The sequence below is a fragment of the Salvelinus namaycush genome, chromosome 15 (genome assembly GCF_016432855.1).
Source record: "Salvelinus namaycush isolate Seneca chromosome 15, SaNama_1.0, whole genome shotgun sequence".
NCBI classification, from domain to species: domain Eukaryota; kingdom Metazoa; phylum Chordata; class Actinopteri; order Salmoniformes; family Salmonidae; genus Salvelinus; species Salvelinus namaycush.
This window is the reverse complement of record NC_052321.1, coordinates 13,978,857-14,004,626: the sequence shown is the minus strand read 5'-3', so window position 1 is coordinate 14,004,626 and position 25,770 is coordinate 13,978,857. Positions and strand designations below refer to the sequence as shown.

Sequence of the window (25,770 nt, the reverse complement as noted above, 5' to 3'; positions counted from 1 at the left end):
GCCTTGTGAGTCAAAACTAAGAGACAGATGACACCATCTGGAGAGGGGTTGTATCAGATGAGCTCGTACATGAGATACTTACCTGTATCCACAATAATAGAACAGAAGGCCTTTTAGGAGTTGAAAAACTCACCAGTAAAATTAGAGCAAGATTTTATTGTCCAGGCTGGCAGAGAGCCATAAAGCAGTGGTGTAAGGGCTGCGTGGCATGCTCTGCATACAAGTTACAGGGTCCAGTCCCCAGAGCACCCATGACAAGTTCTGTCACAGGCCACCCTTTTGAGAGGATAGCTGTAGAATGAATGGGTCCGTTTACAGAGACGGGACGAGGTAACAAACACATTATGGTCGTGTCAGATTAAATTACTAGGTGGTCAGAGGCATATGCCATACCCAATCAGGAAGCAGTAACAGTGGCCAAGAAACTGGTAAAGGAATTTGTGTTGAAGCTTGGCGTTCCTCGCTCTATCCATAGTGACCAGGGGCGACATTTTGAATATAGTCTTTTTGGAGAGATGTGCAATCTTTTACAAATGTACAAAACACGAACCACTCCGTACAACCCACAATCAGATGGTTTAGTTGAAAAAATGAACAGAACTCTGATCAATATGCTGTCACTTTTTGTTGATGACAATCAAAGAAATTGGGATGAGATACTGCCATATGTGATGATGTCATACAGGAGTAGTGTTCAATCTTCCACGGAGTTCACATCATAAATGGTGCTGTTTGGTACTGAAATGACTTTAACGGTTGATGTGTTTATGGGGACACAACGAAATGAAGGGAAACAGTATGTTTCTCAATATGTGCAAAAGGTGCAAGGTTATTTAAGCACTGTAAGGGAAGCTGTAAAGAGAAATCCCCTAAAAGCCACATGTAAACAAAAGCAATACTTTGATATAAAGGTGACACCACAGATGTATGAGGAAAATGAATATTTGTGGCTTAGAGACTACCACAGGAAAAAAGGGGTTGTCACCCAAACTGAGAAAGAAATTCAAGGGTCCTTCCAAAATGGCAAAGAAAGTGCTGTATGAAGTAGTACAGTGTAATGGACCTTATCTGGACACTGTCAGGACTGAAAGCTCAGTCAAAGACACAGAGACCCATACCACACAAACTGACGTGAACACTGAGTTGCCCTGTGCACCTGCAAGAGAAAGTGTCTCCTTTTGAGACGGGTCAAGCACCTGAGTCAATTGCAGCAGAAGATCAGATGGATCAGGGGGGTAGACCTCAAATAACTATTAAGAGGCCTGTTTGGCAAGTGGGTTTTGTGTTGAACACGGTCAATGCATTCTGAATGTGTTTAGTTACTGTACACTTCTCATAGGGTATTGTGTGTGTGTGTTTATCCAGGTTATTAAACACAGGGTGTGTTCACTTTAAGAATGGGGTAATGTAATGTTTTACACATCGAAAGTCTCTCAGCCTATCACACAATGTTATGCAAATGAGTTGCTCTATGTGAGGATGCTGAGGGAGAGTTTTTGGAAAGGTGTTGTGTGCTGCAGGTCAGTGCTGGGGTGCACTGTCTATTCATCCAAATAAACTATCAACTTGATTTTTCCATGGGAAATCAGTGTCTTAGTCTGTTTACGCTAGTCAACAAACAACGTATGAGTTTCAGTGGCCTTACAGGTTTGCTACAATAACTAATGAACCTTGTCAGCAAAATGTTGCCTGACACTCCTCCCAATATCCTGTTGTATTAGAGACAAGTGTACTTCCCAGGTAGGAGAACAGTAAGGTTCTTCAGCTTTCATCCCGCACAATAAAGAGCTTTTGTTGTGGAAAAGCGATTAAATCCAAATCTCGTTAAAGTACCTGTATTTAACAACACTTCCTCATAAGGCAGTGCCAAAGCTGTGGTTCATTTCGTTTACAGCGCCTCAGCATGCAGTGTTAGTCTCTATTTCTTCCTTAAATCTACTATGTGTCCAATCTGTTGCTTTTACACAATTTTCACCTCACATGGCCACTCTGGCACAAACAAACACCCTGTTTTGGCACAAACAAACACCCCACAAACATCATCTGTGATTAGATGCCTTTTCATCCTTCATACTCTACAAAGCTGAGCTTACAGCTAAGGCACTGACTTCCCTGAACTGGGGTTGTTGCGCAGACCCAGATACATAATATAATTGAATATCTAGAATTGTTATTACTGAGAGGTACAGTACTTAAAGATGAAGTAAATGACAGCGTTAAGGAGTTTGGCAGTCAGCGAAAGGTAAGATCAATAACTCAGGGCTAGCCGCGGCCCGCACGTCTCTGGTGCAACGTTGAAGAATTGTCTGTGAATTAGTCTCCTTAGCAAATCAAATCGAATTTGTCACATGCGCCGAATACAACAGGTGTAGACCATTTGATTACTTGTGCAGCAGTCTTATGGCTTGGTGGTAGAAGCTGTTAAGGAGCCTTTTGTTCCTAGACTTGGCGCTCCAGTATTATATAGGTCCTGGATGGTAGGAACTGTTTGAATGATGTCTGTGAGTATAACAGAACTCACGTGGCAGGCAAAACCTGAGAAAAAATCCAACCAGGAAGTTGGAAATCTGAGGTTTGTAGTTTTTCAACTCTTTGCCTATCGAATACACAGTGTCTATGGGGTCATATTGCACTTCCTAAGGCTTCCACTAGATGTCAACAGTCTTTAGAACCTTGTTTGAGGCTTCTACTGTGAAGTGGGGGCGAATGAGAGGGGAATGAGTTAGAGGTCTGCCAGAGAGCCACGAGCTGGCCACGCGCGTTCACGTGATAGTTAGCTTGCGTTCCATTGCAATTCTACAGACAAAGGAATTCTCTGGTTGGAACATTATTGAAGATTTATGTTAAACATCCTAAAGATCAAATCAAATCAAATCAAATTTTATTTGTCACATACACATGGTTAGCAGATGTTAATGCGAGTGTAGCGAAATGCTTGTGCTTCTAGTTCCGACAATGCAGTAATAACCAACGAGTAATCTAACCTAACAATTCCACAACTACTACCTTATACACACACAAGTTGAAAGGGATAAAGAATATGTACATAAAGATATATGAATGAGTGATGGTACAGAACGGCATAGGCAAGATGCAGTAGATGGTATAGAGTACAGTATATACATATAAGATGAGTAATGTAGGGTATATAAACATAAAGTGGCATAGTTTAAAGTGGCTAGTGATACATGTATTACATAAAGATGGCAAGATGCAGTAGATGATATAGAGTACAGTATATACATATACATATGAGATGAGTAATGTAGGGTATGTAAACATTATATTAAGTGGCATTGTTTAAAGTGGCTAGTGATACATTTTTACATACATTTCCATCAATTCCCTTTATTAAAGTGGCTGGAGTTGAGTCAGTATGTTGGCAGCAGCCACTAAATGTTAGTGGTGGCTGTTTAACAGTCTGATGGCCTTGAGATAGAAGCTGTTTTTCAGTCTCTCGATCCCTGCTTTGATGCACCTGTACTGACCTCGCCTTCTGGATGATAGCGGGGTGAACAGGCAGTGGCTCGGGTGGTTGTTGTCCTTGATGATCTTTATGGCCTTCCTGTGACATCGGGTGGTGTAGGTGTCCTGGAGGGCAGGTAGTTTGCCCCCGGTGATGCGTTGTGCAGATCTCACTACCCTCTGGAGAGCCTTACGGTTGTGGGCGGAGCAGTTGCCGTACCAGGCGGTGATACAGCCCGACAGGATGCTCTCGATTGTGCATCTGTAGAAGTTTGTGAGTGCTTTTGGTGACAAGACAAATTTCTTTAGCCTCTTGAGGTTGAAGAGGCGCTGCTGCGCCTTCTTCACAACGCTGTCTGTGTGGGTGGACCAATTCAGTTTGTCCGTGATGTGTATGCCGAGGAACTTAAAACTTACTACCCTCTCCACTACTGTCCCGTCGATGTGGATAGGGGGGTGCTCCCTCTGCTGTTTCCTGAAGTCCACAATCGTCTCCTTTGTTTTGTTGACATTGAGTGTGAGGTTATTTTCCTGACACCACACTCCGAAGGCCCTCACCTCCTCCCTGTAGGCCGTCTCGTCGTTGTTGGTAATCAAGCCTACCACTGTAGTGTCGTCCGCAAACTTGATGATTGAGTTGTAGGCGTGCATGGCCACGCAGTGGGGGTGAACAGGGAGTACAGGAGAGGGCTCAGAACGCACCCTTGTGGGGCCCCAGTGTTGAGGATCAGCGGGGTGGAGATGTTGTTACCTACCCTCACCACCTGGGGGCGGCCCGTCAGGAAGTCCAGGACCCAGTTGCACAGGGCAGGGTCGAGACTCAGGGTCTCGAGCTTGATGACGATTTTGGAGGGTACTATGGTGTTAAATGCTGAGCTGTAGTCAATGAACAGCATTCTCACATAGGTATTCCTCTTGTCCAGATGGGTTAGGGCAGTGTGCAGTGTGGTTGCGATTGCGTCGTCTGTGGACCTATTGGGTCGGTAAGCAAATTGGAGTGGGTCTAGGGTGTCAGGTAGGGTGGAGGTGATATGGTCCTTGACTAGTCTCTCAAAGCACTTCATGATGACGGAAGTGAGTGCTACGGGGCGGTAGTCGTTTAGCTCAGTTACCTTAGCTTTCTTGGGAACAGGAACAATGGTGGCCCTCTTGAAGCATGTGGGAACAGCAGACAGGGATAAGGAATGATTGAATATGTCCGTAAACACACCAGCCAGCTGGTCTGCGCATGCTCTGAGGACGCGGCTGGGAATACCGTCTGGGCCTGCAGCCTTGCGAGGGTTAACACGTTTAAATGTTTTACTCACCTTGGCTGCAGTGAAGGAGAGGGAGAGCCCGCAGGTTTAGGTATTGGGCCGTATCAGTGGCACTGTATTGTCCTCAAAGTGAGCAAAAAAGTTATTTAGTCTGGCTGGGAGCAAGACATCCTGGTCCGCGACGGGGCTGGTTTTCTTTTTGTAATCCGTGATTGACTGTAGACCCTGCCACATACCTCTTGTGTCTGAGCTGTTGAATTGCGACTCTACTTTGTCTCTATACTGGCACTTAGCTTGTTTGATTGCCTTGCGGAGGGAATAGCTACACTGTATTCGGTCATGTTTCCGGTCACCTTGCCCTGGTTAAAAGCAGTGGTTTGCGCTTTCAGTTTCGCGCGAATGCTGCCATCAATCCACGGTTTCTGGTTTGGGAATGTTTTAATCGTTGCTGTGTGTATAACGTCGCAGATGCACTTTCTAATGAACTCGCTCACCGAATCAGCGTATTCGTCAATGTTGTTGTTGTTGGACGCAATGCGGAACATATCCCAATCCACGTGATCGAAGCAGTCTTGAAGCGTGGAATCAGATTGGTCGGACCAACGTTGAACAGACCTGAGCGCGGGAGCTTCTTGTTTAAGTTTCTGTTTGTAGGCTGGAAGCAACAAAATGGAGTCGTGGTCAGCTTTTCCGAAAGGAGGGCGGTGGAGGGCCTTATATGCGTCGCGGAAGTTAGAATAACAATGATCCAGGGTTTTACCAGCCCTGGTAGCACAATCGATATGCTGATAGAATTTAGGGAGTTTTGTTTTCAGATTAGCCTTGTTAAAATCCCCGGCTACAATGAATGCAGCCTCAGGATATGTGGTTTCCAGTTTACATAGAGTCAGATAAAGTTCGTTCAGGGCCATCGATGTGTCTGCTTGGGGGGGAATATATACGGCTGTGATTATAATCGAAGAGAATTCCCTTGGTAGATAATGCGGTCGACATTTGATTGTGAGGAATTCTAAGTCAGGTGAACAGAATGACTTGAGTTCCTGTATGTTGTTATGATCACACCACGTCTCGTTAATCATAAGGCATACCCCCCCGCCCCTCTTCTTACCAGAAAGATGTTTGTTTCTGTCGGCGCGATGCGTGAAGAAACCAGCTGGCTGCACCGACTCCGTTAGCGTCTCTCGAGTGAGCCATGTTTCCGTGAAGCAAAGAACGTTACAGTCTCTGATGTCTCTCTGGAATGCTACCCTTGCTCGGATTTCATCAACCTTGTTGTCAAGAGACTGGACATTGGCGAGTAGTATGCTAGGGAGTGGAGCGCGATGTGCCCGTCTCCGGAGCCTGACCAGAAGACCGCTTTGTTTGCCCCTTTTACGGCGACGTCGCCGGCTGGGATCCGATCCATTGTACTGGGTGGAAGGCAAAACACAGGATCCGCTTCGGGAGAGTCATAGTCCTGGTTGTAATGATGGTAATGATGGGAGTTGACGTTGCTCTTATATTCAGTAGTTCCTCCCGACTGTATGTAATGAAACCTAAGATTACCTGGGGTACCAATGTAAGAAATAACACGTAAAAAAAACAAAATACTGCATAGTTTCCTAGGAATGCGAAGCGAGGCGGCCATCTCTGTCGGCGCCGGAAGATTGATTCTATACATCGTTTGACATGTTTCTACGGACTGTAACGGAACTTTTTGACTTTTCATCTGCACCTAGTGATCGCACCTCATGAATTTTGATTACTGGGCTAAACGTGCGAACAAAAAGGAGGTATTTGGACATAAATTATGGACATTATCGAACAAAACAAACATTTATTGTGGAACTGGGATTCCTGGGAGTGCATTCTGATGAAGATCATCTAAGGTAAGTGAATATTTATAATGCTATTTCTGTTGACGACACAACATGGCGGATATCTGTTTGGGTTGTGTTGGTCTCTGAGCGCTGTACTCAGATTATTGCATGGTGTGCTTTTTCCGTAAAGGTTTTTAAAAATCTGACACAGCGGTTGCATTAAGGAGAAGTGGATCTAAAATTCCATGCATAACAGTTGTATCTTTAACAATGTTTATTATGAGTATTTCTGTAAATTGATGTGGCTCTCTGCAAAATCACCGGATGTTTTGGAACTACTGAACATAACGCGCCAATGTAAACTCAGATTTTTGGATATAAATATGAACTTTACCGAACAAAACATACATGTATTGTGTAACATGAAGTCCTATGAGTGTCATCTGATCATGATCATCAAAGGTTAGTGATTAATTTGATCTATATTTCTGCTTTTTGGCTGGAAAAATGGCTGTGTTTTTCTGTGACTTGGCTCTGACCTAACATAATTGTTTGGTGTGCTTTCGTCGTAAGGCCTTTTTGAAATCGGACACTGTGGCTGGATTTACAAGAAGTGTATCTTTAAAATGGTGTAAAATACTTGTATGTTTGAGGAATTTTAATTATGGGAGTTCTGTTGTTTTGAATTTGGCGCCCTGCAGTTTCACTGGCTGTTGATGAGGTGGGACGCTACCATCCCACAACCTCACTAGGGTAACTTAGTGATGAGCTTTGTGGGCACTATGGTGTTGAACGCTGAGCTGTAGTCAATGAACAGCATTCTCACTTAGGTGTGATTAAGATTGCGTCATCTGTGGATCTGTTGGGGCGGTATGCGAATTGGAGTGGGTCTAGGGTTTCTGATGTGAGTGCTACAGGGCGGTAATCATTTTGGCAGGTTACCTTCGCTTCCTTGGGCACAGGGACTATGGTGGTCTGTTTGAAACATGTAGGTATTACAGACTCGGTCATGGAGAGGCTGAAAATGTCAGTGAAGACACTTTCCAGTTGGTCCGCGCATGCTTTGAGTACATTCCTGGTAATCCGTCTGGCCCTGCGGCTTTATGAATGTTGATCTGTTTAAAGGTCTTGCTGACATCGGCTACCGAGAGAGAGAGATCACACAGTCATCCGGAATGGCTGGTGCTCTCATGCATGCTTCAGTGTTGTTTGCCTTGAAGCGGGCATAAAAGGTATTTAGCTCATCTGGTAGGCACTCGGCAGCTCGCGGCTGGGTTTCCTTTTGTAGTCTGTAATAGTTTTCAAGCCCTGCCACATCCGACAAGCATCAGAGCCGGTGTAGTAGGATTCAATCTTAGTCCTGTATTGATGCTTTGCCTGTTTGATGGTTCATCTGAGGGCGTAGCAGGATTTCTTATAGGCGTCCGCATTAGTGTCCCACTCCTTGATAGTGACAGCTCTAGCCTTTAGCTCGGTGCGGATATTACCTGTAATCCATGGCTTCTGGATGGGATATGTACGTACGGTCACTGTGGGGACGACGTCGTCGATGTACTTATTGATACACTCCTCAAGGTCATTGGATTAATCCTGGAACATATTCCAGTCTGTGCTAGCGAAACAGTCCTGTAGCATCCGTGGGATCTGACCACTTCCGTATTGAGCGAGTCACTGGTACTTCCTGCTGTAGTTTTTGCTTGTGAGCAGGAATCAGGAGGATAGAATTATGGGCAGATTTTTGCTCCTGGTGCAGAATACCAAGTCTCGAGATATGCTTTATTGTTGGTCACCTATTCACATTCAGCATCAAGTGAATTGTGTCACACCCTGATCTGTTTCACCTGTCTTTGTGCTTGTCTCCATCCCCCTCCAGGTGTCATCCATCTTCCCATTATCCCCTGTGTATTTATGCCTGTGTTCTCTGTTTGTCTGTTGCCAGTTTGTCTTGTCTGGTCAGGTCTTACCAGCGTTCTTTCCCGCCTTCCTGTTTCTCTAGTTCTGTTTCCTAGTATTTCCCGGTTCTGACCATTCTGCATGCCCTGACCTCGAGCCTGCCTGCCGTCCTGTACCTGCCTGACTCTGACCTGATCGCGAACCTCTGCCTGTCCTCAACCTGCCCTTTGCATGCCCCGTGTTTCTAATAAATCATCTGAGAACTGTACTATCCGCCTCCCGTGTCTGCATCTGGGTCATATCCTGAGTCGTGAGATAATTGCATGTATTCCAAATCTGAGATGATTTATAATGATCTACTGTTCATAAAGGGTTGAATCCTTAAGTGTTACACCTGTTCTCCTTATGTTCTGCAGCCTACATGAACCTGAACTTTCATTGCAGAGTGGAGTACTTACTTGTATCACTATTCTTCCCAGTTAACAAGTTAACTTCAATCTTTGTAAACCTCCTCTATGGAACAATTAAACATTTCCCTTGACCCCAACAATTATTGTTTAGACAGAAGCTAGAAATTGAAGTATGGAGGGAAAACAAGAATTATGGAAAATAATCCAATTGAAAGCGCATTTGACAGACATGACAAGTTAAATAAATGTAATATAAATGAAGGCTTGTGCTGAATAACTTCCTCTGAAGGAAACTGAAGAAGAATTGTAGATGATTTACTCAACGTATTCAGCTGGGTATGCACATATGATTCTATGGACGTGTCAGAGACGGAAAGAATTGTAACTGGAAAAAGAAACACATCACTTGCTCCCCATTGCCCGTCCGTTCTGTATATTATGAAGAATTACATAATGTTATCTATTTTAGATTAAGTCAGGTAGAGCCTAATAGGCAATAATAGACAACACTATGGATGGATGTTCTGTTTTTAAGTCTTATAATTGAAATGTGCTGCAGGTAAAGCTTGACTGAGTTTCTGGCGTAAATAGTAAACGTTTGTATCAATATGTTTGTCGTCACCCAAGAAGAAGAATGGAGCTCTGTGAAGCTGTGGATAACTGAGCTGGACAAGTCCCAGTGACGTGACCACCCAGAAGGAGAGATTAGCCTGCTTCTAGCCAGGGATACCCGCCTGTACCACAGACTGCATCCCACCGTCCCACGCCAACCCTGGTCACGGTGAATCTTCTATTTATGTCTGATTATCAGTGAATCATGTGCTAACAGTAAATATCACGAATGCTCTTACACTGCTACAATTCATCTTTGTTATTACCATAATGGATGCTGCACATATACAGTATACAAGTCAGAAGTTTACGTACACCTTAGCCAAATACATTTAAACTCAGTTTTTCACAATTCCTGACAATTTAATCCAAGTACAAATACCCTGTCTTAGGTCAGTTAGGATCACCACTTCATTTTAAGAATGTGAAATGTCAGAATAATAGTAGAGAGAATGATTTATTTCATCACATTCCCAGTGGGTCAGAAATTTACATACACAATTAGTATTTGGTAGCATTGCCTTTAAATTGTTTAACTTGGGTCAAATGTTTCGGGTAGCCTTCCACAAGCTTCCCACAATAATTTGGGTGAATTTTGGCCCATTCCTCCTGACAGAGCTGGTGTAACTGAGTCAGGTTTGTAGGCCTCCTTGCTCGCACACGCTTTTACAGTTCTGCCCACAAATGTTCTATAGGATTGAGGTCAGGGCTTTGTGATGGCCACTCCAATACCTTGATTTTGTTGTCCTTAACCATTTTGCCACAACTTTGGAAGTATGCTTGGTGTCATTGTCCATTTGGAAGACCCATTTGCGACCAAGCTTTAACTTCCTGACTGATGTCTTGAGATGTTGCTTCAATATATCCACATCATTTTCGTCCTCATGATGCTATCTATTTTGTGAAGTGCACCAGTCCCTCCTGCAGCAAAGCACCCCCACAACATGATGCTGCCACCCCCGTGCTTCATGGTTGGGATGGTGTTTTTCGGCTTGCAAGCCTCCCCCTTTTTCCTCCAAACATAATGAAGGTCATTATGGCCAAACAGTTCTATTTTTGTTTCATCAGACCAGAGGACATTTCTCCAAAAAGTACGACCTTTGTCCCCATGTGCATGGGAGTTTGGGAGCAGTGGTTTCTTCCTTGCTGAGCGGCCTTTCAGGTTATGTCGATATAGGACTCGTTTTACTGTGGATATAGATATTTTGTACCTGTTTCCTCCAGCATCTTCACAAGGTCCTTTGCTGTTGTTCTGTGATTGATTTGCAATTTTCGCACCGCAGTACGTTCATCTAGGAGACAGAATGCGTCTCCTTCCTGAGCGGTATGACGGCTGTGTGGTCCCATGGTGTTTATACTTGCGTACTATTGTTTGTACAGATGAACGTGGTACCTTCAGGCGTTTGGAAATTGCTCCCAAGGATGAAACAGACTTGTGGAGATTTAAAGTTTTTTCAAAATTTTTATCGGATTTCTTTTGATTTTCCCATGATGTCAAGCAAAGAGGCACTGAGTTTGAAGGTAGGCCTTGAAATACATCCAGAGGTACACCTCCAATTGACTCAAATGATGTCAATTAGCCTATCAGAAGCTTCTAAAGCCATGACATCATTTTCTGGAATTTTCCAAACTGTTTAAAGGCACAGTCAACTTATTGTATGTAAACTTCTGACCCACTGGAATTGTGATACAGTGAATTATAAGTGAAATAATCTGTCTGTAAACAATTGTTGGAAAAATGACTTGTGTCATGCACAAAGTAGATGTCCTAACCGACTTGACAAAACTATAGTTTGTTAACATAAGTGTATGTAAACTTCCGTCTTCAACTGGAGGTAGCGAAGAGTGGAGTAAATTTAGATTGTTTTTACATTCAGCATCACTAGGTCAAGGGAAATATACTACAGTATTCTTTATAACAAATATATCTATGTATATTTCAGGATGTTGTGTATCATAGGAAATAGTCAGAATTCATGTAAACATGAAAAAAATGTGGTCTCATGTCACAATTTACACCGGGTATGGGGTAAATTGAGCATAGGGACAGGGTAAGTTGAGCTGCCTAGAAATGTCTGTACTGAATGAAATATTACCAATACTTTTAACACAGGCTTAACATCTAACAAACACTTTATACTTTTTTTATAAACACTTTAAAAAAAAGTTTAACATAGGCCAGGCCTGGTTGTTACCGCATATACCAATGATAATGCCTTGCATTACGCCTGGGAAGATTATGTTTGTCTAACTTGCAATTGGCTCAACTTATCCCTTGGCCATTTGCTCAATTTACCCCAAAGCAAACATTTTGACTATATTAGCCCACACAGCTACAAGGATGCACTTTCATACTAGGTTTAGGACCTCATATTGAAGTTCATAGAGACCCCAACTGATGTATAGAAAAATATTAAAATGATCTACTTTGGTGTATTTACAAGCTTCATGAAACCTCTAACACAATACATTCATTTGACTTGGTGGAAATAATTATTTTGGACCTAACTTGCTTACCACTTTTTCTATAGTATGTGGTTTCTTCCTTCACAGACTCTGTGAAATGATCACCTCTTCCTACATATTTGGTGCAATGATACATTTTGTGTATGGTTTCCAAGAAACAATGGTGGCTCAACTTACTCTTCCCTTTAGCTGTTTTTTAACAAATGTTTTATAATGTTGATATGTCATCCCTGTCATTGGGCTGGTAAATGGGGGAGGAGGGTGTGGGGGAATGAGTTGAGTAAACATAGATGGTGTGTAATGTTTCAAGGAGAGACCAAACAAATACAGTAGTGTACCGAGGGGTGGTAGCAACTCTGAAATCCTGATCTTCTCTCAATAAAGTACAACATTAAAAGCGGTTTCTCTCTGCTGTTGTCCTTCCAGCTCACAGGCTTCATTGCTCTCCTCTCTCCAGAACATGTGGTCTGAATTAGTCTGTTGGCAACAGCCATAATCTGGAATCTTCCTCTCATGGATGTGGCCAAGGCAGACTTTAAGACAGTTTGCTACAGCAGGAAAAGAATCCTGCAGCAACAGGACATGTGAATTATTATGTGGATTATAATTCATTTACTTTTTTTGTAGGGGTTGATACATTTTTTGTTAGGGCAAGTCAAGTCGGACATTTTAAAGTAGAAATTACAAACTTTAGAAGCTTTTTTAAACTTCGAATACACTACAAGTTTGTATATCCTACTGTGCAGGAAAATTCTCAGCAACAAAAGAGTGATCAAATTAAAATCCCACATCTGTACTCATCCACTGCAGATCTTAGTGGAAAATCTTTGTCCAGTTATGCTGCAAAAATACGCAAGACCAAACCCATCAAAATCCGATTGAGTAAACAGGTCGGTAAGAGTTGCCACTGTGATACACCGGAACAATATGCATCATTTGTCTGCTACATCATTGACAGAGCAAAAGAGCACTACGACACTCTTAGAAAAAAGGTGTTTTCTAGAACCAAAAATGGTTCTTTGGCTGTCCCCATAGGAGAACGCTTTGAATGACCCTTTTTGGTTCCAGGTAGAACCCTTTTGGGTTCCATGAAGAACCCTTTCCACAGATGGTTCTACATGTAACCCAAAAGGTTTCTACTTGAAATCCAAAAGGGTTGTACCCTGAACCAAAAAAGGTTATTCTATGGAGGCAGCTGAAGAACCCTTTTGGAACTCTTTTTTATAAGAGTGTACTATCCACCGTCTCCACAAATAGAATAGCTATCAAAGTTTTAACAAGTCACCCAATAATAACCATAACTTTTGAGGTACATTATCAGAAGGTATGTTCTTCCAAATGAATCAAAGCAGTTGATCTGGAGTTTCCTTCACAACACATGTACAAGCAGCTCATTAATTGAAGCCCTGCAGCATGTGTTGTCAATCGTGACCCATTTGCTACTGAATTGCTAAATTAGGTGTTTCTGAGAACACAGTGGCAGCTTTACAGCCCTTTTGTGAGGTGACCATGTGAGTAGTGATTGTTGGAGTAATATCTAGTTAGTCAACCATTCAACTCTCTCACCTCTGAGCCTCAGGTGGAAGATACAGTTGGTTGTGCCATATAGCTTCTCTTTCCAGGCGTCAGGAAGATAAATGGCTAATGTTATCCATGGCTGAAAATAGCTTGATTCTCTTCAGACACTGCCACACACCAGTCTCTCTGATTTATAGGAATTCCTGAACTTTAACATACTGTAGGTCTGAGTGTTTGTTTTGCAAGGTAGATGATATCTTGTAATTTACAGACTAGTGCTATTTAATGCAAAAATGTGGTCCCGTGTGGCTCAGTTGGTAGAGCATGCTGTTTCCAATGCCAGAGTTGTGGGTTCGATTCCCAAGCGGGACCAGTATTAACATGTATGCACTCTCTGCTGTATGTCGCTCTGGATAAAAGTGTCTGAAAAATGTAAATCAAGAAATGTGGCTTTATTGCCAGCTGGCATGATCACCTAGCTGTGTGGTGTTATTTAATTCATAACGTTTATGATATCTGATCTCCATTAGAGGCACTGCTGGGGTGGGTTTTCTACAAAAACATGTACAGTACCAGTCAACAGTTTGGACACACCTACTCATTCAAGGGTTTTTCTTGATTTTTTCTACATTGTAGAATAATAGTGAAGACATCAAAACTACGAAATAACACATAAGGAATCATGTAGTAACCAAAAATGTGTTACACAAATCAAAATATATTTTTATTTGAGATTCTTCAAATAGCCATCCTTTGCCTTGATGACAGCTTTGCACGCTTTTGGCATTCTCTCAACCAGCTTAATGAGGAATGCTTTTCCAACAGTCTTGAACGAGTTCCCACATATGCTGAGCACTTGCTTTTCCTTCACTCTGCGGTCGAACTCATCCCAAACCAAATGTGGACTCATCAGACCAAAGGACATATTTCCACTGCTGGAAATATGTCAATTGCTCATGTTTCTTGGCCCAAGCAAGTCTCTTCTTCTTATTGGTGTCCTTTAGTAGTGGTTTCTTTGAATTCGACAGTTGATGTTGAGATGTGTCTGTTACTTGAACTCTGTGAAGCATTTATTTGGGCTGCAATCTGAGGTGCAGTTAACTGTAATGAATTTATCTTCTGCAACAGAGGTAACTTTGGGTCTTCCTTTCCTGTGGCGGTCCTCATGAGAGCCAGTTTCATCATGGTTTTTGCGACTGCACTTGAAGAAACTTTAAAAGTTCTTGAAATGTTCCGGTTTGACTGACCTTCATGTCTTAAAGTAATGATGGACTATCGTTCCTCTTTGCTTATTCGAGCTGTTCTTGCCATAATATGGACTTGGTCTTTTACGAAATAGGGCTATCTTCTGTATACCACCCCTACGTTGTTAGAACACAACTGACTGGCTCAAATGCATTAAGAAGGAAAGAAATTCCACAAATTAACTTTTATCAAGGCACACCTGTTAATTGAAATGCATTCCAGGTGACTACCTCGTGAAGCTGGTTGAGAGAATGCCAAGAGTGTGCAAAGCTGTCATCAAGGCAAAGGGTGGCTATTTCAAGAATCTCAAATATAAAATATTATTTGATTTGTTTAACACTTTTTGGTTACTACATGATTCCATATGTGTTATTTCATAGTGTTGATGTTTTCACTATTATTCTACAATGTAGAAAATAGTAAAAATAAAGAAAAACCCTGGAATGAGTAGGTGTGTCCAAACTTTTGACTGGTACTGTATGTATGCTCCAGGTTAACGTTCTATAGTCAAGATCCAAAGTACAGTATAGAACTGAACATAACATTTAAAAGAAAATACATCAAACACATACAGTAGGGTCGTATTTCTGGACAGCTGGAGGTATATTACTTTTTGAGGTTGTGCTAAAATGTAAGAATGCATATCTCAGAGGGCCTTGAACACTCCAGATGTCTGCCCCACTAGGTCCCTCACTAGGTTGGAGATTTTGGGTAAAGTTACCGGAATTTTGCAACCCTATCTTTCACTGGTTGGAACTTTGAATATCCGCTTTGGCCATCACTGCAGAGACAGAATGCTAATTAGATTTCTGAATGTCATCGGGTCCTGCATCAGATCGCATGTGCTTCTCTTAGTTCCTCCTATTACATGGTGATTTCTTGACGTCTACATGGACATGTGGCAACACTTACCTAGATTCAAGATTCTTTTCCATCTGTGTTGAGGTCCCTCAGAAATGTTTCTCATTTTAAGCCCCTGCTTTGCTGTTTAAGTGAACTCTCTTGTCAGACACCACATCTGAAATGGGGTGCCACTTTGAAAGTTACCACTTATGTCTAATTTGCAAAAAGCACAAGTCCAACATCTGTTTATTCCAAGACCTTTTATTTATATGTTTAAGTTAGAGCAACATGTGTTTGTGCATGTCCTCATCAAAGAGTTTAGATACTTAGCACACACTACAGATCACTGTGGAGAGAACTGTCAGCAGGATGTGTAATTCCTGTGATGTAATGAGCCAACCTAGAGCACAGTGGGGAAGAAGACATCAAAGGAAGCTAGTCGACAAGCTTCAAAACAAGATTGTTGAATATATAAAATCCTACATGGGAATGTGAGGTCCTTATTGCTATCATACATTTGTCTCTAAAATAAGATACTCATAAATGGAAAAGCTCATACCAAATTTATAGTTTTGATTCACACAGAGAACTCATAATTCATTAACATCATAGTTTCCAATAACATGAAGCAGCCTTCTGCCATATTCAAGTGAAATTCAACAATTCATTGGATCATTTATTGGACATAAATTTTAAATACATGTATCCGCTTGTGCCAAACCACCAAATCCCCAGTGATAAATCCCATTAAAAACTTAAAAACATAAAAGGCACAACAATCTTTGAAATATATTTGTTTTGCATGATTAAATATCTAAAATGTGATTCAGGTTTACAATAGTACAGCGTGGTGCTGTTAAGAAAATAATGGATGATTGTGCTTTACAACGAAAGCCTATGGGTCAATAAGGGAACCAGTAAAGCCAGAAGGACACATGGAGCTCTTGAATCCAGCAAACCCACATTTAATGATGACAATCAATAGTCTTGACATAACTATTCTATATCCAACCATAACAAACTATTGTCCAGAGATGTCAAAGTCCTTATTTTCTCCCGTGAGTCATTTAAAGTTTAAACATCCATAATTATTTGTGTGTCCTTGTGGGTATACAGTATATAGATATAATATTATTTCACACAATCATCAAGTATACCTTTAAATCATATACCAATTTGTGAATAATATTCCGTGGACCTCCATGGTGTACACTCAAAATACTGGATTGATAGGAAACAGATTGGAGAATCATAAAATTATAATTTAAGAAATTAGCCCAATTAGTTTTGCTTTTCAACAATAGTTTCCAGAAGTATAAGAGCTCTTTGTTTCATTTTTATATTTTCATTTTCACGAGAAAGGAGCCTATTTGTGAGCAGCAGGAATTGGTCTATAAAACCAATTATTTGTCAAATTTTTTTTTTCATATATTATGTTTCTGGTTTTTAAACATGCTAGACTGTAAGTTTAGACCTTGTGAATGTCAATCAATGCTGTAATTTGTTAAAGCCTGTAATTAATTTCATTTGACTACAGCTTGGTAACTGTATGGAACAGTTGTAACGATTCTCGTTGGTGGAAGGAGAGGAGGACCAAAATGCAGCGTGGTAAGTGTTTGTCATATTTAATAGAAACTGAACACTACACAAAACAACAACGAGGAAAAACGAAAATGAAACAGTTCTGCCAGGTGAACATACACTAAACAGAAAACAATTACCCACAACACACAATGGAAAACAGGCTACCTAAGTATAGCTCCCAATCAGAGACAACGATAGACAACTGCCTCTGATTGGGAACCACACCAGGCCAAACACAGAAATAGACAACCTAGACATACAACATAGAATGCCCACCCACATCACACCCTGACCAAACAAAACATAGAAACATACAAAGCAATCTATGGTCAGGGCATGACAACAGTCATGCTATTGGTGAATAACATAGTCAATAACCTTAACTCATAACGTACAGTACTTAACATATATCAGTCGGGAATGAAATCGTCTCTAAAATAATGTTATTTCAGTAAGCTCACAGTGTGACCAATTGCTGCAGATTCAAAGCACAAAAGTAAATGTCTACAGCCGAAGTCACAAACTTCTGGGAAAGGAGATGACGAATGATAGATTCAAGACAAGGATGCGTGTGGAAGGTATCTTAACCACAGTTCACTTGTGAGTCACGTGCCCCAGTCCTGAGGCCTGTCTTTACAGGTAGTGGGGGCCAGGGGTGGCAGGGCTGGGTGTTTTGAAGGTGGTTGGTTACCAAGGAAAGGGACCGTTTTTTGAGGTTGTTTTAAAAGCGGCAATAGTGTTAGACACGTTTTGTTGCCTTTATTTATGTTCCCTTTATTTATGGACTAAACCCCATGCTACTGTTCAGGTGCCTGCCCAACACGTATGACATGATTCAGCCTAACAACCACTTGGTAACAACCACACTGTTTCCTCTGTGGGGCCAGATAGGGAAGAGAAATACAGATTCTGATGCAGAATATGGAGTGTGTAGACATTGTAACTGAGCTGTTTAAAGCCGAGTGATGTTTTCTCTCAGAATCAGCAATTAAAATGTTTCAGGTCAGTTAATACGGAACATTTCAAGAACTTTGAACATTTCTTCAAATGCAGTTGCAAAAACTATCAAGCTCTATGATGAAACTGGCTCTCATGAGGACCGCCACAGGAAAGGAAGACCCAGAGTGATCTCTGCTGAAGAGGATAAGTTCATTAGAGTTGCCAGCCTCAGAAATTGCAGCCCATTTAAATGTAACAGACACATCTCAACATCAACTTTTCAGAGAAGACTGTGAATCAGGCCTTCATGGTCGAATTGCTGCAAAGAAACCACTACTAAAGGACACCAATATTAAGAAGAGACTTGCTTGGGTCAAAAAACATGAGCAATTGACATTAGACCGGTGGAAATCTGTCCATTGGTCTGATGAGTCTAAATTTGAGATTTTTGGTTCCAACCGCTGTGTCTTTGTGAGACGCAGAGTAGGTGAACGGATTATATGTGTGGTTCCCACCGTGAAGCAAGGAGGAAGAGGTGTGATGGTGCTTTGTTGGTGATACAGTCTGATTTATTCAGAATTCAAGGCACACTTAACCAGCATGGCTGCCACAGCATTCTACAGCAATACGCCATCCCATCTGGTTTGCGCTTAGTGAGACTATCATTTGTTTTTCCACAGGACAATGACCAAAAACACACCTCCAGGCTGTGTAAGGGCTTTTTGATCAAGAAGGAGAGTGATGTTCTTGCCTGTGCCCAAGAACACTAAGGTAACCTGCCTAAACGACTACCGACACGCAGCACTCACGTCTGTAGCCATGAAGTGCTTCGAAGGGCTGGTCATAGCTTACATCAACACAATTATCCCAGAAACCCTAGACCCACAACAATTTGCATACCGCCCAAACAGATCCACAGATGATATAATCTCTATTGCACTCCACACTGCCCTTTCCCACCTGGACCAAAGGTAAACTTACGTGAGAATGCTATTCATTGACAACATCTCAGCATTCAACACCATAGTGCCCTCAAAGCTCATCAATAAGCTAAGGACCTTGGGACTAAACACCTCCCTCTGCAACTGGATCCTGGACTTCCTGACGGGCCGCCCCCAGGTGGTAAGGGTAGGTAACAACACATCGGCCACACTGATCCTCAACATTGGGGACCCTCAGGGGTGCGTGCTCAGTCCCCTCCTGTACTCCCTGTTCACTCATGACTGCATGGCCAGGCACGACTCCAACACCATCATTAAGTTTGCCGATGACACGACAGTGGTAGGCCTGATCACCGACAACGATGAGACACCCTATAGGGAGGAGGTCAGAGACCTGGCCGTGTGGTGCCAGGACAACAACCTCTCCCTCAACGTGATCAAGACAAGGGAGATGATTGTGGACTACAGGAAAAACATTTGGCATGGATCCTCAGATCCTCAAAAGGTTATACAGCTGCACCATCAAGAGCATCCTGACTGGTTGCATCACTGCCTGGTACGGCAACTGCTCAGCCTCCGACCGCATGACACTACAGAGGGTAGTGCGAATGACCTAGTACATCACTGGGGCAAAGCTTCCTGCCATCCAGGACCCTAAAAAGGCACAAAAAAATTGTCAAAGACTCCAGCCACCCTAGTCATAGACTGTTTTCTCTGCTACCGCATGGCAAGCAGTACCGGAGCGCCAAGTATAGGTCCAAGAGGCTTCCAAACAGCTTCTACCCTCCAAGCCACAAGAGTCCTGAACACCTAACCAATTGGCTTCCTAGACTGTTTGCATTGTTGTCCCCCCCCTCCACACTTTTACACCGCTGCTACTCTCTGTTGTTATCATTTATGCATAGTCACTTTAATAACTCTACATGTACATATTACTGTACCTCAACTAACCGGTGCCCCCGCACATTGACTCTGTACCGGTACCCCCCTGTATATAGTCTCGCTGTTGTTATTTTACCGCTGCTCTTTAATTACTTGTTACTTTTATTTCTTATTCTTATCTATATATTTTTTAACTGTATTGTTGGTTAGAGGCTCGCAAGTAAGCATTTCACTGTAAGGTCTACACCTGTTGTATTCGGCGCATGTGACTAATAACATTTGATTTGATGGTGCTGCATCAGATTACCTGGTCTCCACGATCACCCGACCTCAAGCCAATTGAGATGGTTTGGGATGAGTTGGACCGCAGAGTGAAGGAAAAGCAGCCAACAAGTGCTCAGCATATATGGGAACTCCTTCAAGACTGTTGGAAAAGCATTCCAGTTGAAGCTGGTTGAGAGAATGACAAGAGTGTGCAAAGCTGTCATCAAGGCAAAGGGTGGCTACTTTGAAGAATCTCTAAAATTGTTTAACACTTTGTTAGTTACTACATGATTCCATATGTGTTATTTCATAGTTTTGATGTCTTCACTATTATTCTACAATGTAGAAAATTGTAAAAATAAAGAAAAACCATTGAATGAGTAGGTGTGTCCAATCTTTTGACTGGTACTGTATTTCTATACTGTGCTATGATGACTATTACAGGTAGTTTACAAATAGTTGGACTTTAAAGCAGCAATCAGGAGTTGAAACAATAACAAAGTTTACTCTCCGCCACTGTTTTGCTAAAAAGCTGAGGGATGTAGAAATGTTACCATTCTCAAATTCATAGACTGAACCATGGATGCAAGGACTGACCGTCCATGATATCAAAATGATAGTTTTAACCATGTTTTGATTCTATACAGTGTTTGCTTACATTTACTTTGTTTACAAACATTTGAGAACAACAAGCTTATATTCTGGGTACTGATGGGGTACAACAGTTGAACTAAGCTCACGAGGCATTTATAAATTATGTTATTCAATCATCACTGGGTACATATCATTCATTTATAAGTACAAAAATGTATGTAGCTACTGCAGATTGCCCTTTTAAGTTTTGAGGTATAGTAGCCATATCCTGCTCATTACACCTTGTACACATTTTAGTCATTTAGCAACAGACACTCTTATCCAGAGCGACTTACAGGAGCAATTAGGGTTAAGTTCCTTCCTCAAGCGCACATCGACAAATTAGTTACCTAGTCGGATCAGGGATTTCGAACCAGTGACCTTTCGGTTACTGGCCCAACTCTCCCGCTAGGCTACCTGCCACACCAGAGTCATTTAATCAAAATCCAGTATCCCTAGGTTGTTCAAATCAGACACTAACATTTTACAGCCTCACATGGAATAGGTCTTTGAGTGACATTTTGTTAGTATGTACAGTATATTAGACGAGAGGATGTTGAGGCTGTTTATTTCCAAAAAGTCCCATTGCAACATAGGTTTAAAGTATATGCCTCCATGTGAGGGTGGTGTCTCTGCTATTCAGAAGATTATCTTCAAAGTTAAAAGACAATATCAGTTAGCCCAAATATGTTTATTAATCGAAGGACTGTGTCCCGGCCTCTCAAACAGTTCTGTTTAGAATGAGAACTGCATCATGTCAGGATAGACATTCTTAGCAACTCCAGCTTTTCATTAGCCCTGTATTTTAACATTTAGCATTCACCATAGTTTCCGTCCCACTTGGCACAACAGATGCTTAGATAACCTTCAAAGGCCAGGCAACGTGTAAAAGTCAATTAAGAAATCAAGTCTAGACATTCGTCCAAACCACAGCCATGGGCAAGGAAATTGGCAGAGTAGCGCTTGTTCTTTTTGCAACACAGATCGAACCGATCAGAACTATTTTCAGCCTCACGAATCCCTTACTAAATGTTATATAAATGAGTGAGTCAGGGGCTAATGGTATTATTAATGAGGGTAAATAGCACACCTCTGACTCACTCCTTCATTTAATGTTTCTCACAGTCTGACATACTGTAATTGTAGCCTTCCAGCCAGGCTGCTGACCACACAACGTACGCATGATGTCTTTAAGCACACATTTACTGATCAGCCTCTGATGTATCACTGTTTTAATAACCTCCAGAGAGATGGATATGCTTCTTTAAGCTCTATAGACAAAATTACAGACAGTGTATTCCTACATTATAGAAATAACAGAGGAGGAATTTCTATTTTACAGCTTATGAAGTTTATGTAGAATGGATGCTCTAAGTATCTGAACTCCTTGTCCTTGTTGCCAAAGAGTGAGGGGAGAGAGTGAAAACGCTAATTCTGCCTCAGCTTGTCAGAAAATGCAAGTGAAAATAAGGATTTTTTTCTCAAAATCAATAAATGAATGTTTCTCAACACTGGCCTTCAAACAAAACATTCTCTGAAAACAAATTTAGTTAATATTCTACTGCTTTTCCTCAGACAATTGTTCATGGTTGCATGTACAAATGTAAATTTGTACATGCAACATGATCTGCAAGAGCAAATGATGCATTAAAACACATTGTGGATATTTTTGATTCACCTAATGCACTGCATCTCCTTCGTTAAATGTGCATTCCTTTTCAAAGTTTAAAGCTGTGATAAAATAATGTGTAATCATCAAAAACCTACTGTTACACCCACTTTCTAGTGACCTAATTGAAACCGAACCAAAGATAGGCAAAGGTAAACCTGCAGGGGGCTGAAGTCAACGGGAAGCCACCAGGGGACCACATTCACCGTCTGAAGTCACCAGGTGATCACTATAAATCAAGCTCAGCTTGTTCAAACAGGAAACCCAAGTGTAGCATCAGCTGATATTGCACCAATTTGAATCTACGTTAATATGGTGGTCTATTTTGTCCACCAGGTTCTGCACACACTTTTCTGATGGCTGCTTGCACGCTGGTGTTCTTGGTGACATGGTATTGTGTAACATGCGTTACTCACATGCATGTCTGTTTTCTGCTTTCCCACCACCCACCCAGCCCAGCCAATACCTGTTTGGTTCTGTTTCCTTCCTGCAGGGGGATCGCTATAGCAAACCTTGCTCTCTGCCTGTAATTATTATTATGTTAACATTATGCATGCTCTGGCAGTGAGCTACCCTGAAGGAGCAGAGCCTAATGCCAGGACTAACGTATTGCATGTACTGTCATTTTTTCTGATAAATGGTTAAACGAACCCCTGCCGTTTCCTGTCTGCACTATACTATAGCAGTAAAACCCAGCAGGAACAGGGGCCAGGGACCCTCTGAGGCTTAACCACCCTGGCTCAGTGGTTCATCCCTGTGGAGGGGGCTCTCGCTCAGTGGTTGATCCCTGTGGAGGGGGCACTGTCTCAGTGGTCCATCCCTGTGGAGGGGGGTCTGTCTTAGGGGTCCATCCCTGTGGAGGGGGGTCTGTCTCAGGGGTCCATCCCTGTGGAGGGGGGTCTGGCTCAGTGGTTCATCCCTGTGGAGGGGGGTCTGTCTCAGGGGTCCATCCCCGTGGAGGGGGGTCTGTCTCAGGGGTCCATCCCTGTGGAGGGGGGTCTGTCTCAGTGGTCCATCCCTGTGGCGGGGGGTCTGTCTCAGGGGTCCATCCCTGTGGAGGGGGGTCTGTCTCAGTGGTTCATCCTTGTGGAGCGGGGTCTGGCTCAGTGGTTCATCCCTGTGGAGGGGGGTCTGGCTCAGTGGTTCATCCCTGTGGAGGGGGGTCTGGCTCAGTGGTTCATCCCTGTGGCGGGTGTCTCAATTGGTAAGTGGCCATGTGTCAGGTGGAATGACGGATAACCAATGATCTGAGGAGAAGAGATGGTCTTATTGTACCATCATTGATGGTTCTGAAAAGCCTCAGGCCCTTCGGTCCTAATATGTTGTAATGTTCCTCATTGATAATTTTAAGAACATTGCTAGTGGTCGTAAATTATCATTGACTTTGAAAAGAAAAGCTGTGTTGTAAATAACAGAAGAAAAGAGGGATTTCCCACTGAGAAAAAGAACGTCATTGTAAAATGAAACGATTATCCTGAGTAGGCTAATCATCACTTGCATCAGGTGACATCAGGTGAGTTCATTCAGATGATCAGGAAAGAGCAAGGACACACAGAGTTTGTTTTCTCAAGAAAGATTTCCATTGATATCCAACATGTTCCCTACCTTCAACATGTCAGTGAATCTCCTGTAGGCTGTGTGTGTGGTTTGAGGTCAGAGTCCTATCAATCCATATTATTCCAAACATCAGCTGAGGATACTGTATGCAGGGTTGGGTAGGTTACTTTCTGTCACGAGAATTTTCAATCCCAATGATAATTACTAATTACTAACAATCAATAGCTTTGACTAATCCCCGAGGTTTGTAAGACCATGGGTATAATAATAATTAGGCAAAGACTCAGTTTATGCAAAAGGCTAGTACAGTTTATTCAGAGAACGTTCTAAAGTCAAGAATACAAAAACATCCATTTTATAGCTGCGCACATACATACATACAAACAGTAGATGAGTTTTATCCTTCTCCACAGTTCACACCACTACCCAGCCGACAGTTCCATTCCCCCGAGATTAGGGAGACCTTGAGAAGTACTCCCTGTCCTCTCCCAAGTCTCTCAGAGGCCTAGCCAGGGCGGTCCAGACACAGTTTTAATTGTTCTTCGGTATTTTACTAGGCACACACACACACAAGTTCAAATCCTAAGCTACGCCTTGCTCAGACAGTCTGTGTTTTCCCATTATACAGATACATTGTTTAACCTAATTCCGACTAAACCTACACACATCATCAGATTATAATTTTATGATTCTAATCAATTTCATACAGTTAAGGTTTCAGAGTGGAATTATTTTATCATTATCTTTCACATATACATTATTTTATTATTATTATTTATTATTTGGAGGCCGTCGCTGGAGGCTCCGGACTGGAGAACGTCGCTGGAGGCTCCGGACTGGAGGCCTTCGTTCCATGACTCCTCACTGGAGGCTTCGTGCCATGGATCATCACTGGAGGCTTCGTGCCATGGATCATCACTGGAGGCTTCGTGCCATGGATCATCACTGGAGGCTTTGTGCCATGGATCATCACTGGAGGCTTCTTGCCATGGATCATCACTGGAGGCTTCATGCCATGGATCATCACTGGAGGCTTCTTGCCATGGATCATCACTGGAGGCTTCTTGCCATGGATCATCACTGGAGGCTTCGTGCCATGGATCATCACTGGAGGGAGGAGATGTATGGGCAGTCTGGTATGTTGAGCTGCCACAGGGCTCACCAGGCTGGGGAGACATACGGGAGGATTAGTTCTAGGTGCAGGCACAGGACTCACCAGGCTGGAGAGACATACAGGAGGCCCTGTCCTTCTGGGGACAGGCACAGGATACACTGGGCCGTGGAGGCGCACTGGTTTTGAGCGTAGAGCCTGCACAACCCGTCCTGGCTGGATGGTTATTTTGGCCCTGCAGATGCGGGCGCAGGCACAGGACGCACTGGGCTGTGCAGACACACGGGAGACACAGTGCGCAGAGCCGGCGCAGGATATCCCGGGCCGTGGAGACGTACCGGCGGCCAGATGCGCTGAGCCGGCATCCTCCGACCTGGCTGGATGCCCACTCTAGCCGGCCGATTCGGGGAGCTGGAAGGTAATGCACCGGGCTGTGCACGCGCACTGGAGACACCATGCGCTCCACCGCATAACACGGTGCCTGACCAGTACGACGCTGGCCACGGTAAGCACGGGGAGTTGGCTCAGGTCTCCAACCTGACTCAGCCACAGTCCTCGTGTGCCCCCCCAAATTTTTTGGGGGGAGCTGCCTCTCGGGCTTCCTTGCTAGCCGTGTCCCTTCGTAATGCTGCCACTCTGCTCTTGCTGCCTCCAGTTCATCCCGTGGACGGCGATACTCCCCA

The 25,770-nt window shown here is 42.8% G+C and overlaps 1 protein-coding gene across 1 annotated transcript in view; it reads left to right on the top strand.

Annotated features, from left to right (window-relative positions):
* The window catches only part of LOC120059781 (CD109 antigen-like), a 154,786-nt gene that overhangs the window by 109,792 nt on the left and 19,224 nt on the right, over positions 1-25,770 (top strand). The window contains exon 23 of the mRNA XM_039008830.1: positions 23,263-23,623. Within this exon, the coding sequence (XP_038864758.1) occupies positions 23,263-23,623 (361 nt within the window). The remainder of the gene's footprint in view (positions 1-23,262; positions 23,624-25,770) is intronic.